Source organism: Corvus cornix, chromosome 1 (genome assembly GCF_000738735.6).
Source record: "Corvus cornix cornix isolate S_Up_H32 chromosome 1, ASM73873v5, whole genome shotgun sequence".
NCBI lineage: Eukaryota > Metazoa > Chordata > Aves > Passeriformes > Corvidae > Corvus > Corvus cornix.
In genome coordinates, this window is record NC_046332.1 from 44,593,378 (window position 1) to 44,608,348 (window position 14,971).

Sequence of the window (14,971 nt, forward strand, 5' to 3'; positions counted from 1 at the left end):
TGAACAGTCTGGTTTACCATATGGATACATCATGTAAAGCAGAGACAGCTCTGCCTGAGCACAAGGAGGCACCAAAAAAATATGCTTGACTGTACTCTCCGGAGAGAGCAGCACTCAGTACTACAGAGCAGAAACTATGACCTGCCAGGTCCATATAAGTGCTGCAGATAAAATAAAGTTCTACAAAGCCTTCATACTTAGCACTTCTGGAAGACACACTTAGTCTTGCCCACGTTGCTGCTTTCCACAAGTAAAACTTCACAGAAATTTGGCCCTGGCCTCCTCATGGGACTATACAATGTTCAGACTAACTTGCGTTTACTACATTGTACATTTGCAGTACAGAATTGAGTTACACTTCTGCATGCTAAACTGTGAATGTTCCTATAAGGGCCAAATCAGCAAATTTCAAATGTAGTGGACAACCCACGTTGTAAGGACACATTTTCCCTACGCTAAAATCCTTCATGCATTCATAGGTAACAATCTCATGGCACGGCAGCTTGATGGATAAATGAAAGCTAGTGAGTCAGCACTGGGGGGAAAGGTGGGAGTCGCTGCCAATGCCATGCTCGACAAGATGAACAGTGACTCCTGTGTCAAAGCAGGAGCCAAAAGTGAAACCTGTATTTGGCAGAAGGCAGAAGCAGACCTCCCACTGATGTCCAGGTAGTTAGCATTTCACCCTTGCACATGCTTAACTGGGTCTTGTTCCCATGTATCCTCTGGGCTGTGAACTTCCTTTGAAGCTACTGGGAGTTCTGCACAGAAACAGGTTTTAACATCCAGTTTTCCATGAGGTGCAATTCAGTGAGTGCTTCATATGATGAAGGAAAGCAGCAGTGTAAGTGAATAACAGGAGGGAGCTAACTGTTCCATCACATTAGTATTTTAAAAGACCATCTACACAACCATGAAAATTTAATCTAGAAGAGACAATGCTGTGGTACAAAAAGTTTATTTAGTCACAATTTTGTAAACATATGAGGTAAATTAACGTTTACATCAACTTGCTTCTTGCAGAATTTAATATACAAGGCACTTCTCTGAAGACAGTACTGTTAACTGTTTGCTGGTTTTATTGCTACTACAAGTTCCTGACTGCGCGGAAAACTTGTTATGTTTGTTGTCAGATTCTGTCATGTAAAAGACAAACATCCAGAAAGCAACAAGAAAGTTCTGAGTAAGCTTTCTCATGCTTTAGAACCCTTTAACTGTGAGAAATAGTGGCAATGCAAATAGCAATGTATTCTCCACCTTAAAATATGCTCACGCATCTTGCATAACTCTTCAAGAACTAAAAATTCCAGAATTAGATTGGCATCTTACAGCAAACTTAAAATGCAAATCTACAATTTCTTTATCACATCAGTGGTTTTAGTTTATGCAAATAGTCCCATTGCCATTAATGGTCTTATTTGCAAAAGTTAAAATAACTTGCATGAAATTGTATTTCCAGGCTTAGACCATATTTTTGCCTAGAAAGAAAAACATTTATTTTTTGTAAAATTTTCTACAGTGTAACAGTGCAGTGTTTATCCACAAATACTTTGTTCGGAATTTTAAACCAGGCTGCAAGTTTTGCTCATAGGGGACACATGTCACAGCTAGTTACTGTGCTCTAAACACACATGAAGGCATATGAACAATAATGAACCTTATTTTATTTGGTAATAATTGAGTTCATGATGAAAAATATTTTTTTCCATGGTGTGCTCCCTATATATCCAACAGAGAAAGTTGATACTATGGATCAGTGACCAGGTTAAATTTAATGGTACTGCCTTATGTCTGAAGAGTTCCTGTGTTATAGTAAGACATTTCTCTTTTAAGTTTAACACATTGGCAGAGTCATTCTTTTACTTCTTATACAAATGTAAACTTAGAAAGCAGTTTATTTCATCCAAATGTGCAATCTGAAATCAAAAGCTGAATGTAAACTTCCGAAAATCAAAATTACAAGGCACACTTTTCACAATAAAAATCAAAGTAAAACATCTGGAATTAAAAAAAACCCAGCCTGTTCAAATCCATGGTGTTAGTGTCTGTAGGAAACAAAAACACCCGGGGGCTCAACACTCTGCTCCTGCAGACTGATGTCACCAAATGAACTCAGTGGAATACAACAGTTTGTAGCAGTTGAGGAGGCAGTCCCATGACTAACCAAAAAAGGACCTAAATAGTGATCTGATTTTTAAAGCTTGCTTTTATTATTTTACTGACCCTACACTTATGTACTCATACCAGAAAATAATATTAAGAGCTGCAAAATGTCAAACATTTAATTAGCTCTAAATGCCTTGTTGAATGACAAATATACTGCAAAAAGAGTAGTACATCATACACCTGGTAACTTGTTCAAAGAGTATCTTTTTTCAGTTTTCTTTTTTCAGTTTTATTTTTTCAGCATATTTTTTAACTTCAGGTAAGAGAGAACAAGTTTTCCGACAATTACTCAAAGAGCAAAAATGTGGGGGGGTTTTACTCAGTCTGCTTAGTATCAGGCATGATTCTGTTCTGACTTCTGCTTTTGTGATAACTTACCTACAGGTTTCATCTTAGCTGTGCACCTGAGGTCTTTCAGAATTGTGGCCTGAACAGCCATATACTAAACCAGGGTATCACTTGCTACCAACTCCCATGAAACTTTGTAATTAATTGATGTGAAAGAGTCAACAACTCGGAAATTAGAGGATAATTTTTGCCAACAGACTCTATTCTGCAAATCAGTGGGTGTTTGCACATATTTTCTAGAACTGCTGAATTCTGCATAGAATTCAGCACTCGACTCACAGGATGTTGAATTCAGTGATAATTCACGAGTAAAGTCCTCAAAACTGGCCACACCAATTAGATTTTTCTTTCAACAAATCTGAATCCAGATGTGATCCGGCAACTACAAGCAGTTGTAAGCACTGAGGAATTCTGCCAAAACAGTTACCTGGGCTTAAATGAAGAGACAGTTACTGGACTCCAAATGAAACTGCAGGTAATGAAGAGGCTTGACGCTGCATAGTTACGTGATGGAACTTAAGCTGATCTTAAAAGCGCAACCTGTGAGTTGTAGCTTTGCTTTCTCAGGCCAGGACTGCCTGGATGCAGAGGCTGCTCTCTCAGACTTCTCTTAGGGGTTGCAATAGAGTTACATTTCTCCCCCCGAGCTTCACCTAACAGGAAAAATCATCTTTTAGAGCTTTCCAGAAGTTACTCTAGCTGAAAATACCATATGTTCCACTAAAGCATCTGAACTCTCTGTAGGTCTAACCGCACACATTAACTTGAAAAGGTCAGACTAGGTCTCAGTTGATCCTAAGTTAAATCTATCTCTGTTACTGTTTTTTATATACAGTATGGATGCAATCCTGCAGGACACACTCCGTGAGGGTAGTACTAAAGTAAGGGCTGCAAGATGCAGAGCCCCATCAAACAACATCAGTTTTGCTCTCAGGAACTGATATAAAAAAGCACACATTCCAGGAGGCCTGGTTTATATAAACACACTCCAGAAAGACTTTGACGTCATTCTTCAGAAGCATAGAAGGAAGGAAAATGTAGCCTATAAACTCTGATGTACTAAAATACAGAGATGCATATATTGCATTATTTCAGCAATATAGTTAACTGGCATTTATCAAAACTTTAAGAACTGCTATTATAGATGCTAGTAAATCTAAAAATTTTGAATCTTAATCTTTGCCTTTGTTTACACCTAGGCAACTTCATCAAGTTTAGTCTATGTTCAGCACAGCTGCATGGATACAACAGAGAGCAAAACTTGGCTTTTAGCTTTCTTGCAGAAAGGGTTTTTATGGCTTGTAACACAGAAAATCCATGAGAGCATGCCTGAAGCTGAATACCTACTAATAAATATCTTTATTGTACCACTACACATTGATTTTTAATGCAGTGCCTGCCCTTAAGATCCATGGCAGCGGAAGGACTTCTCCTCACCTGGTTCAACACAAGCAGGACAAGGAAATCATGAGACAACATGCCCAAAGGCTGCAGAACAGTGCTTCTGATCATGAGAAGCTCTTTGTGACTACTCAGAAAGCAGTAAAAATGTTTAATCTTGAGTGGTGGGAATATATTTTGGCTGTTGAATAAAATAAGCATGCTCAGGAAAACATATAACAGCAGAAATAACTGGCAATGTTAACTACTTGCTACAGCGTGATCCTGCTTTGCCTGAGTAAGGACTGCACTGCCAGGCCAAACACTTCAAAGACACAAAGGGATATCCCAGTGTGTTTGACTGCTCTTTTCCAGTTACAGTACCTTTGATCTATAGCAGCAACAGGACTGACTCCAAGCTTCAGTTCTTTTGGATTCTGCTTAGAACAGAAGCTGGGCCTAATTCTGTATTCCTTTTGTACCAAAACTCTCCTGAGCCTTATCAGGCATGCAGAATTCTGACTAACATCTTGTTAAGGAGGAAATAAAGGACAGAGCCTGTTGTAAGAAAAGCTGCACCTTCAAAAAAAAAAAAAACAAACCAGTATTTTCCTTCACCCATTTTTAAGGGAAACACACATTTTTCAAAAGGAGGATTTCAATGTCTTTTCTAAGGCCCAAAATCTAAATTTCATCTGGCTGCCTAAACTTCATGTGAATGTTAGTTTTGCTTGAGTAAGGCCTGCAAGATCCATTCCCAAATCTTGCTTCTTGTTAAATTGAATGGAAATCCTGCAAGTGACTTCAGTGGGATTGGAAAAGACCCTTCAGCCACCACGTTGACCAGGTATTTTAGCCACCTTTTCTGCAATACAATATTATCTGTTTTCACTGACCTGAGGACGCTACAGATTGATGTTAAAGAGTACACAACAGGAAATAATGTTGCTTTGGGAATTTCACCATTAGTAAGTTTCTTTCCTCTTACATTTTCTTGTAAGATCAAAGATCAAACTAAAATTATTAAATACACAGTCAAGTAACTTTAAACCTACAGATTATTCTTAAAATGTTCAAATACTTGAAAATAAGCACTCAAGTTTACTTCTAAAAAGCATTTTTCCAACAAACTTAAGCTGATATCTAATAGTCTAAAATGCAGAGCTGTACTTCATCCTAATTGTCCACGGGCAATATATGGGGCCACAGTGTATTGACATCATAATCCTTGCTTTCTGAAGAGAAATTGTTCTGTGTAATAATTTCCAAGGTGTGGTTTAAATTCCTGTCCTCCTGTAAGCAATTTTAGAAGTCAGCTAAAATTATAATCAAACATGCTCAAACATATTTGCAGGCTTATAAACATGGTGTGATCATGGCTGGCAAACACTGGATAGAAGGTCAAACCGAACACTTCCTAACAGGTCAAGAGTAAAAAAAAAAAAAATTATGGAAAGAAGAACCTCAAAAATCTACTCCAGGGGTTCCCTAAACTTTGCCTGGCCGAGGAGCACATTGGTGACTTGCCGTGAGCACAAAGGCTTCACTAAGTCATATTATATGGAAGAAACTGAGTTACCTTTAATATGGCAAGTTGGTCCGTAGAGACAACAGATGCCAATAGGCAATATACCACCCTGATGTTTGCCATAGGGCTACGTAAGATTCAAGAGGAAGAAAGTAAGTCATTGCATCTGCTCATGTAGAGCTTCTGTGGACGAGTGGAAGTGAAGGCAAGGGCAAGAGGGAGATGACAGCAAGGTGCATGGGCACTAGGGATATTAACATTTTTCTCGGATGAAAGGCAGCCTCAGGGCACACTGCCAGCTACCATCACCACCTGCTATCTGTGCAGGCCTCCCCTATGGCTGCCCTTGAGGGATCTGCCATGAACGTGAAGGAAAGTGGGACTGGTCTCCTGGCCCACAGGCTGCGCTTCGGTCACCCCTGACCTATTAGAAAATGTTGATAATTTTCCCCACTACAACTCACAGAGTGCAAAAACAGCAAGCGTCTAAGTTTGAAGCCCAGGCCTTCTCACCCACGCCAGGCCTGGCCTCCCCGGGCAGCTCCCCTGCCCACTCTGCCTTCCACCACCTGCTCCCCCGAGCAGGGGCGACCGCCCTACACAGCCAGGTCATCTGACCGGGCTCTGCAGCTGCTCGACTTACTGGCCCTGCTCAAGCGCCGCGTGTCTACAAGCAGTGGTGGCTCGTGCATCTCCACCGTGGTGCAGGCAGCCGAGACGGGCCGTGCCCCCGACAGCTCCACCTCGCCCTCCACATCCCACCTACTGCCGCTCGCCCCGCTCAGGCTGGTGCTGCTGCCGCTGTTGGCTGCAGCAATGGGCAGCACAGCTGGGGGTGGGAGTAGCTGCTCCAGTGGCTCTTCCTGCTCGGGAAGGGGATGCCGGACACTACTGGGGGTAGAGGAACCTGCTGAGCTGGAGGAAACCTTCCCCTGCTGCTCAGCTGCCACGTTGACCCAGTTCTGCTCGGACGTCAGGGCACGGCTGCTGCTGTTGAAGTAGTTGATGACGGCTGGTGTGGGCGTGGGCATGGGGGTTGGGATGGTGACGGGAGTCGAGATGGGTGTGGGAGTCACAGCACGGTGCCTCTCCTCAGGAATTTGTGGAGCAGGAGGGTAGCTTGCCATGGATGTCATGTTGGAGGGGGGCCGTGGTCTTGGAGCAGCTGTAGCATAGTATGATGCCATGGTCACTGGGGTCAGTAGTGGTGTGACAGCACGGGTGTCAGGCAGAACAGGGGCCGGCGTGGCAGTTGTGACCACCACAGGTGGTGCTGGTGGTGGCAGGGAAACAGGTTTGGATTCCCCCGTTACCATAACTGGTGTCATTGTTGCAACAGGCATCTCAAGGATGTACTGGCTTGTCATGCCCTGCTTAAGCTTCTTCCACCCCAAGTGATATATCTCAAGCATGTTCAGCAGCAGGGAGACTGAGGCCACCACCAACATGAAGATGATGAAGATGGTCTTCTCCGTGGGCCTTGAGATGAAGCAGTCCACAGTGTGTGGACAAGGTGAGCGGCTGCACTGGTAGACTGGCTTTAGCTCGAAGCCATATAGGAAGTACTGGCCCACAATGAAGCCCACCTCAAACAGTGTCTTGAATATGATATTGAAGACATAGGTACGGAGCAAGGCACCCCCCATACGGATTCTACCACGTTCATCACGGATTGGGAGCTTCTCTTTCCCCCTTTTGACAACAGGATCTTTGACGTTATTGCTGCCTCCTCCACCACCACTGCCAGATGCTGCTGCTACTGGGTAGTTGCCATCTTTGCCACTTCCCTTCTTTTTCAGCTCCTCTTTCTCTTTCCTCTTCTCCTCCATGCGTACAATGTGCAGGACATGGCCCAGGTAGATGAGGGTTGGAGTGGAGACAAAAATGATCTGCAGCACCCAGAAGCGGATGTGAGAAATGGGGAAGGCTTTGTCATAGCAAACATTTTCGCAACCAGGTTGCTGAGTGTTGCATGTAAAGTCCGACTGCTCGTCTCCCCAGACCTCCTCAGCAGCAGCCCCCAGCACCAGGATCCTGAAGATAAACAGTACCGTCAGCCAAACTTTGCCAATAACCGTGGAGTGCTCCTGCGCATTCTCTAACAGTCTCCCCAGAAAGCTCCAGTCACCCATTGTTTCAGATTTCTAACCTACAATAAGAACATCAGAGCAATTAGAGCAACGTTAAATCATCTTATAATTACACAACACTGGGGCAGAACAGATTGATCCTCAACAAATGATATTTCTTAAGGGCACTTGCTTTTGCAGAATATTGCACACATACATTAAGAACTAGATAACCCCAGGACCATGCAATCACAGGCTTTGGTGAGCACAGAAGGGAGATGTTTAGTGCTCTCGCAGAGCCCATACAGGCTTAAGTGCCTATACACAACTGGCAAGAAGGATTCATAAGTTAGAATTTCTACAAGATTTAAATATTTTAAAAAACATTACTTCCTCTGTCTGAGATGGCTCTAACTGCTCCTGCTCATATTTAGAAAAGAACAGGTAGAAATCAGATCAAATAAACAGAATAATCTTACTATTAACGCAACTGCACTGGTATCCAGAGTGTGATGTGAAGTTTGCCTAACTCTAATAATTTTATTGTTACCAGAACTTATTTATTCCAGCATTCAGAACGTTAGTAATGTCTCAGGCCTCTGCTATTTTTGAACTGTACAAACACAGAAAAATAATTACTCAAAACCTATGGAATTTAGAGTTTAATTTTGGAATCTGTACGACTCAACAAGCATGTTCTCAAAGCCTAATCATGTTCAAATTTGTTTCTTTCTAATAAAATCCAGACATTTTAATAACTTGAAATATTGGGAAGAATGAGAAATTCTGAGACAAACGGTGAAAAGGTTTCTATGCCATTTCCCCTACTGTCCTGGCAGCTGGTGTTACTGAATCATACCTACTGCAACATCATTAAAACAAAACAAAAACCAAAACAACAAACTCAAGGTCACTTCGGCAACTATATACAGAGATTTTCCTGGAAAAAAATAAAAGTACATCCTATGACCTTACTTCTGTGACAAACAACTGGCATATATTCTCAGCAGCTTCCACCAATTCATGTATGATGGGCCTCCCAAGTCCAATTCTAGGCAGAGACACAATTGCTGATTTGGAAAGGCTTAAAATGCAAGACTTTTTTTAATATCAGATTCCTCACAAGTTTCCTCCAATTGAGAAACAGAAGAAATCTGCTGGTATCACTTCTGTTATCCTGGGCCTGTTCCTAACTGGATTATATGTAAGAATACTGGAATATATGTAAGAAGTACATTTCATTCTCCTGATAAACTCCTATGTTTTATATGTCAACCTTCAACCGAAAACAAAATAAAAAACTTTGCTTTCAGTAACTTCAATACCTTCAGAAATACTTGTATTGTAATTCAGCTCTAACAATTTGCATACAAAAAAACCACTATGAGAAAGGCAGTTATCTTCTTGTTTAAAAATCTTAGAATATTTTATAAATATAACTTAATTACTTCTTACTATACCTATACTTCTTATCCAAACACCTGGGTGTCTTACAATTCCCAAGAAAAAGAAAAGGTGTTCATCACCACAGCTAAGAATTTACACCTAAAAAAGTATACTATTCTCATCATTATATGAGTGTAATTTCCAGCAATTATGTCACTGTTTTTCCAAAAGAAGTATTTCCAAAGTCTGTTCTGAGCTTCTTTCAGGCTTTTAATTAAGGCAATTAAAGAAATTAAACTTATTTAAGGCACTTATTTATAACTTGATTTTACTGTGAGGCAATGAAATACCTCGAACTGCAGACTAGTATGCTTTCACACAAAAAGCAATAACACATCTGTTAGTATTTTGCAGTTTTGCAAATCCTGGAATACTAATTCACTTTTTTATCCCACAAAGTTAATTGAACAAAACCTCCCCCTAAAAATACGTATTTGATATTCTTCAAAACCACATTCCCTTTAATGTAAGTGAATTCTTTTTCCAACATAACATGATAAACTGCAAACAATGATACTAAAAATGAGATATTGATTTTGTGTATGTATGTTCACAGTCCTGAAACATTTTTAACATATATTCAGATTCTTTTTGAAGAATGTATTTTTTCTCCTCTTAAAACAGTAGCCCAAAGCTGAATAAATTTTTATGGTATTTTTGTAGTCTTAATATGTTTATATTATTTTAAAATTTAATCATCAATCTTGATTTTATAATGTTTAAAATATTTTGGATGGTTAAGTAATTTTAATCTTGACAAATAAAAATTTTTAAGGGAATAATGAGTTAATTTTGTGGGGTTTTTTACTCAAAACCATTTGAAGATATACCCAGTTTAGTTCCAGGTTTGAACAGAACTAAACTGTTGTTTGGGCATGTTCTTATTATGAGTGGGAAAATGGAGGAAAAGCAAAATGAACAATGTGATATTTGATGGATTAAAGAAGTTTAGCACAAACCTAAGTTCAGTATTTCCTTTCTCTGCTATTCTTGACATTATTCTGTGCCTCTCAGTTCAATACTCTCTGCCTCACTTTATTTTCCATTCAGATCAAACAAAATAGGCAGCTCAGCAGTCAAAGTTATGGTTTGTTCTTTTGTTACTAATACTTGTAATAGAAAGTTTATTAACCAGCAAAAAGATAGACCATTAAATCTTCTTGAATTCAGCACTCATGTCCCATTTTCTTACCCTTGTATCCAATGCCACAAAGGCCACATACTGGTTTTTTATAAAAACTGATATTACCTTCTGTTGCATAAAAAGAATGAAGTTGGTCTGCCCTCCTGAAAAACGATAAGCCCTGCACTTGTAAGGTACCAATTTTTGTCCCCTACAGGCACACTGTTGTGCATCCCTTACAGAGATCAATAGGCAATGATGGCTACAATAAAAACAGGATATTTTGTGCTTTTCTGAGGATTTATCTAGTGATTAGCAGAAGAACAATAACAATCTGTAAAACTTAAAGATGACAAATAATATATCCATCTAACTTATTCTGAATCATTCTCCATTCACTAATACTACTCAAGAATTTTTTTCTTTTTACTACAGGTCAGCAATGCCCAGGCTGAGATAATTCAGGACACCAGAGACATGACACAATGCACTTCTCAAAGGATACACATAAAAAAGTTATTCTAATGCTTACATTAGTTAGAAGATTTATTTCTGTATATCAGAGTGTGCAAAATCATCCTGCACACAAAGAGAAGGTGTTTAAGCTGTGAGCAGATACTTCACAGCATCTTAACTTCACAGAGGTGAAAAACCTCAGTGTACATCTTGGTATGAATTGCAGCAACTGTTGCCTTCACCAGAAACGTGTCTTGTCCATAGTACATAAATACTGGAAGGACATAATTTCCAAGGGCAATGCAAAGTTACACATCTCCACTGGCTGGAGAGTTCCCAGAAATCCAGGTCCTGTGTCTTTCTTCAATGTCAATACATTCTTCAGTGAACAATTCTTAAGGCAAATGTAACTCATCCAAAAATCAGACCAATAATTGTAAAGGGGTGCCTTGATACAATAATGTTTAAATTACATCAAATGAAAACAAAAGGTTCACAAAGCTCTCAGAATATTTGATTTTTCACTATTGAGTTCAACAATACCTATATCTAAATTTAAACAGCCACAACTCAATATTTTAATTGAGAATAATCCCAAGCTTGCTTTTGTAGTTTTACATAAACTTCAACTATATAGTATTACTTTCAGTGCTGCCGAAATACAGAGACAGGCAACTATTAAGACCTAATCTTCAATATGGATTGTGAAAGGAGACATTTTTTCTTTTTGTGCTTGGAAAAAAATGCAGATTAAGAAATGAAACATCTTTATCTGCATTTCATTATGTCCATGAATACCCACAAGGGAATGACAGAGAATCTGTCTCAGAAAACAATCTAATTCAACGGTAGGAAAAGCAAGGACTTCATTAACTTTGTATCATTTAATAAGAACTTGAGTCTTGTATTATTTGGTGTATTGAATATTATTTGGTGTATTGAATTGTATTGTGTTTCTTGTATTAGAAAGTCATTCCTCTGAGACCAACACTGAAAAACGGACATTCATAAAAATTGGCATGGCATTTAAGAATCAATATTGTGTTATTAATCACTAGTTTAGTACATGCACAAACACACTTTGCACGTGACAAAGAGAACAGGCAAGCGAGAATAAACTTTAGAAGCTGCAATGTCACATCAATCCCTCTGCAGGAGAGGAATAATTATAATGTAACACAAATTTGCCAGTTATTTTTATTTCAGATGACATCACTTGAAGAAGTTCATCACTATGTATTAGGTGTGCAAAATTCGACATTTTATTATTTATAATTTTACTCAAACATGTATATGTTTATGTATTTATATACACATATGCACACAAATAAGTACACAGCTGTGTTAAATACATTACGAGATTATGACACTTGACATATTTACAATTTCATTATACTGGTACCTCCTAAAAATGTCCCAAAACAAATATTTAGAAACCTAACAGATATCCTTGTCTGAATATAATTTCTTAAATTCAGCCCACATTTCCTTTGATTTCTCTGGACAGTCTAAAAACTTGGGATTTAGATTTTTTTTTCTTCTAAATTATCTACATTTTATAAAGCAGTATGGCAAAAAAAAGCTGTTAAAACAACTTGCAATATTTTATTTGTTTTTACACCAAACAATCGGGCATCTCCTCTAGTACCAGGTTCTTAACTCTAATTTAAATCAGACAAAAGCAGTCATCCTGCAGAAAAGTCTGTAGCGTGACCATGTAATTCCAGACAAACTGGCATATATGCTGGCACAGAATAAGCTACTATAATTTCCAGTGAAACTTAATGGTATTTGGACATGTCCAAATATATGAAACACAACGGTGAGTGTTTCATAAAACACAATAGAGGTTTCACAGTTCATTTTATAAACTTGTTTAAACGAGGATTTTAAAAATACTTTTCTTCATGCTCCCAGTGTCATACTTTCAGACACATCTATCACCACTCTTGTTATATTTTAAACACTTGTTAAAAATTAATTCCTTGACTGATCTTGTTATTACCTTGAACTTACTTTACTGCTATGGAGCCTCCTCCTTAAATCCCAGGCAAAACTTCTTTTGACTTCTTCTTGACTCCACTTGACCTCTGAGTGAAAGTTTGGCCTGAGTAAAGGAAAAGCGCGAGGAGTGCAGGGCTGAGCCCAGGAGGAGAGCTACACCCCACCTGTGAAACTCCTCTCTTCCCTGCTGGAACAAACCCCTGCCCTGATTTGTTAGCCACAGGAGAAAAACAGGAACAAAAAGCAACCCCGTTTGTCCCCCAGAATACTCAAATGCCACTTAGAGCTCTACATGGGAATGAAAAGACAGTGACTTACCAGTAAAGCCAAAAGGCGTGAAGGGTGTGGAGCTACCGGGGGACTGCGGAACAGCCGTGGAGCATGAGGGCAACAGTCCTACATCCCGAGTGAGTGAAGCATGAATGAGACAGAGCTGTCAGGTGCCCACATATCATCAGCCACACAGATCTAAAAACTGCACAGTGAGGAGTGTCCCGCCCCCCGCCCCAGATGTAAAAAGGAAAGAAGAGCCTTTCTGGCATTCAAACACTCAAGACCCTTTTTCACTGCAGAGAACCAGGGACTCCAACATTTGAGTATCCATCTGAGAGGACTTCAGGCAAGTTACAGTAACTGCAAGGGAGACCCTGTTCAAACTTCTTAAAGTACACTTTTGTACTATGAAAACCATTTAAATTTTTTCTAGTTTAATTCTAAAATGTTCTAGTAGGATTCTTTCATTTCCCTTTAAATTTACCTTAAGGGTAAATTTAAATACCTCTAGTATCTCTAGCTACTCAGTTCAATTTATTCTTCATATCTATGTCAGTGTCTTAAAGACCAAACACACTAAGGATTCCTAATAACATGCTAGGCTTATATGATTTCTTCAGTGCATCAGCAATGAACCCAAGTACTTTTTGCCTACAGGAAAAAAAAGACACAAATGAAACAAGTTTTTTGGTTATAACATTGGCAAGTTTTTACTTAATCAAGCTTCATACCTTCCGAAGAATATTTATTCATCTCAATCCTTTGCATCACTTGTGAGTCCTAAGTGAACAAGTGAGTAACTGGCACATTTTGATAACTCTCAGACCAAAGACGTGGACAGAGTGAGGTAAAAGTCTGCTCAATGCAGGGAGGCTACCCGGCCTTTTCTACTATCAGTAGAAAGTGCTTGTATGGGCCAGATAACTTAGAGCTCACCTCAAGGAACCCCGGAACCATCTTGGGTTATGCTCGTGAACTCCATCATTCTGTGTGGCACCACTTACAACGCTGAAAGAAATTCTGGCTCTGCTTTATATTTAAGACTTAACTTTACTCCGAGTACAAAACTGGCTTGAAATGCACATCAATGTTCACATGTTAGTGGCAACTTCTAAGAAGATATTACATGCCCCTAAACAACAATCCTGGATATAAATACTTGTTGCTTTGTCCTCCACTGCATCTTCTGAAGTATTTGGTGACGTTTGGACACTTCTCCCTGCCACACCAGGCTCAGTTACCGTCCCATCTGCGAGCGCCGCTGCCTGCAGACAGGTGCCCCCGGTGGGGCAGGAACAGAGTGCCAGGGTCCCTCAGAAAGGTATTCAGAGCAGTAGGGCTCCTGCCTCGACTCCTCCTCAGCAGGATGACCAGGCTCGGCCCCGCCCTGCCCTTCCCCGGCGCCCATCCCACGGCCGGGGGACACGGCAAGCGGGCAGCGGCCCCGGGCAGGCTCCCGCCCCCAGCGCCGGCTCGGAGCGTGCCCGCGGCCGCGTCCCCTGCGCCGGGCGGCGCGTCCCTGCCTGGAGCCGAGCGGCGCAGCCCAGGCTCGCTCTACTTACGCTTGGCGGGAGGAAGGCTTTTTTAAGCAGCAAAGGAGCGACTCGTTCGGAAGAGTCCGGGCGGCGATGGCGCACAGGTCGTTTAAGCGGGAGGAAGAGGCGCCCCCAAACTTTGCTGGGGCTGTGGCAGAAGCGGCGGGGCGGGGCGGGCGGCGCCGGGAGCCCGTGCCCAGCGCCCTGCCCTGCGCCCTGCCTGTGGCTGCCCGCGCTCCCCCGCCCGCACCTCTGGCGGCCGCCCCGCAAGGCACCGGGCACCCGGCCCTCCCTCTCTCCCCTCCCCTCCCCTCCCCTCCCCGCCTCTCGCCGCGGCTTCACGCGGGACGGGCCGGCAGCCCCTCTCCACACCCCGCGAGGTTCCAAGCGGAGTCTCTGCGTGGATTTTGAAATGTTTGTCACTGTGCAGATGACCCATCCCACCTCCGCGGGATTTCCTGGGAAATAAAAGAGTTTCTTCCCCGCTGAGGATAGAAGCGTGAGAAACCCCTCCCCGCCCCGCCGGGCTGCGGCGGAGGCAGCGCCGCGGGAGCCGCCGCCCGCTCGGTGCCGCCGCCCGCGGGGCGCGCTGTGGCCGGGCTGCGGCTGCGGCCCCGCGCTCAGAGGGCGCCTCGCCCCTGCC

At 41.5% G+C, this 14,971-nt stretch overlaps 1 protein-coding gene across 6 annotated transcripts; it reads right to left on the reverse strand.

The window, feature by feature from the left end:
• Positions 1-942: 942 nt before the first annotated feature.
• Positions 943-14,562, reverse strand: GJA3 (gap junction protein alpha 3). 6 transcript variants are annotated; one of them, XM_039564900.1, is made up of 4 exons: positions 14,356-14,562; positions 12,839-12,916; positions 12,522-12,606; positions 943-7,571 (listed from the first exon to the last, which is right to left on the reverse strand). In XM_039564900.1, the coding sequence occupies exon 4, from the start codon at positions 7,552-7,554 to the stop codon at positions 6,019-6,021; it is 1,536 nt and encodes a 511-aa protein (XP_039420834.1). In that variant the 5' UTR covers positions 7,555-7,571; positions 12,522-12,606; positions 12,839-12,916; positions 14,356-14,562; the 3' UTR covers positions 943-6,018. The 6 variants fall into 6 exon arrangements, with proteins under 6 accessions (XP_039420834.1, XP_039420844.1, XP_039420814.1 ...); XM_039564910.1 differs by having other exon boundaries at positions 12,533-12,623; XM_039564880.1 differs by having other exon boundaries at positions 12,522-12,623.
• Between the last annotated feature and the right edge of the window lie 409 nt (positions 14,563-14,971).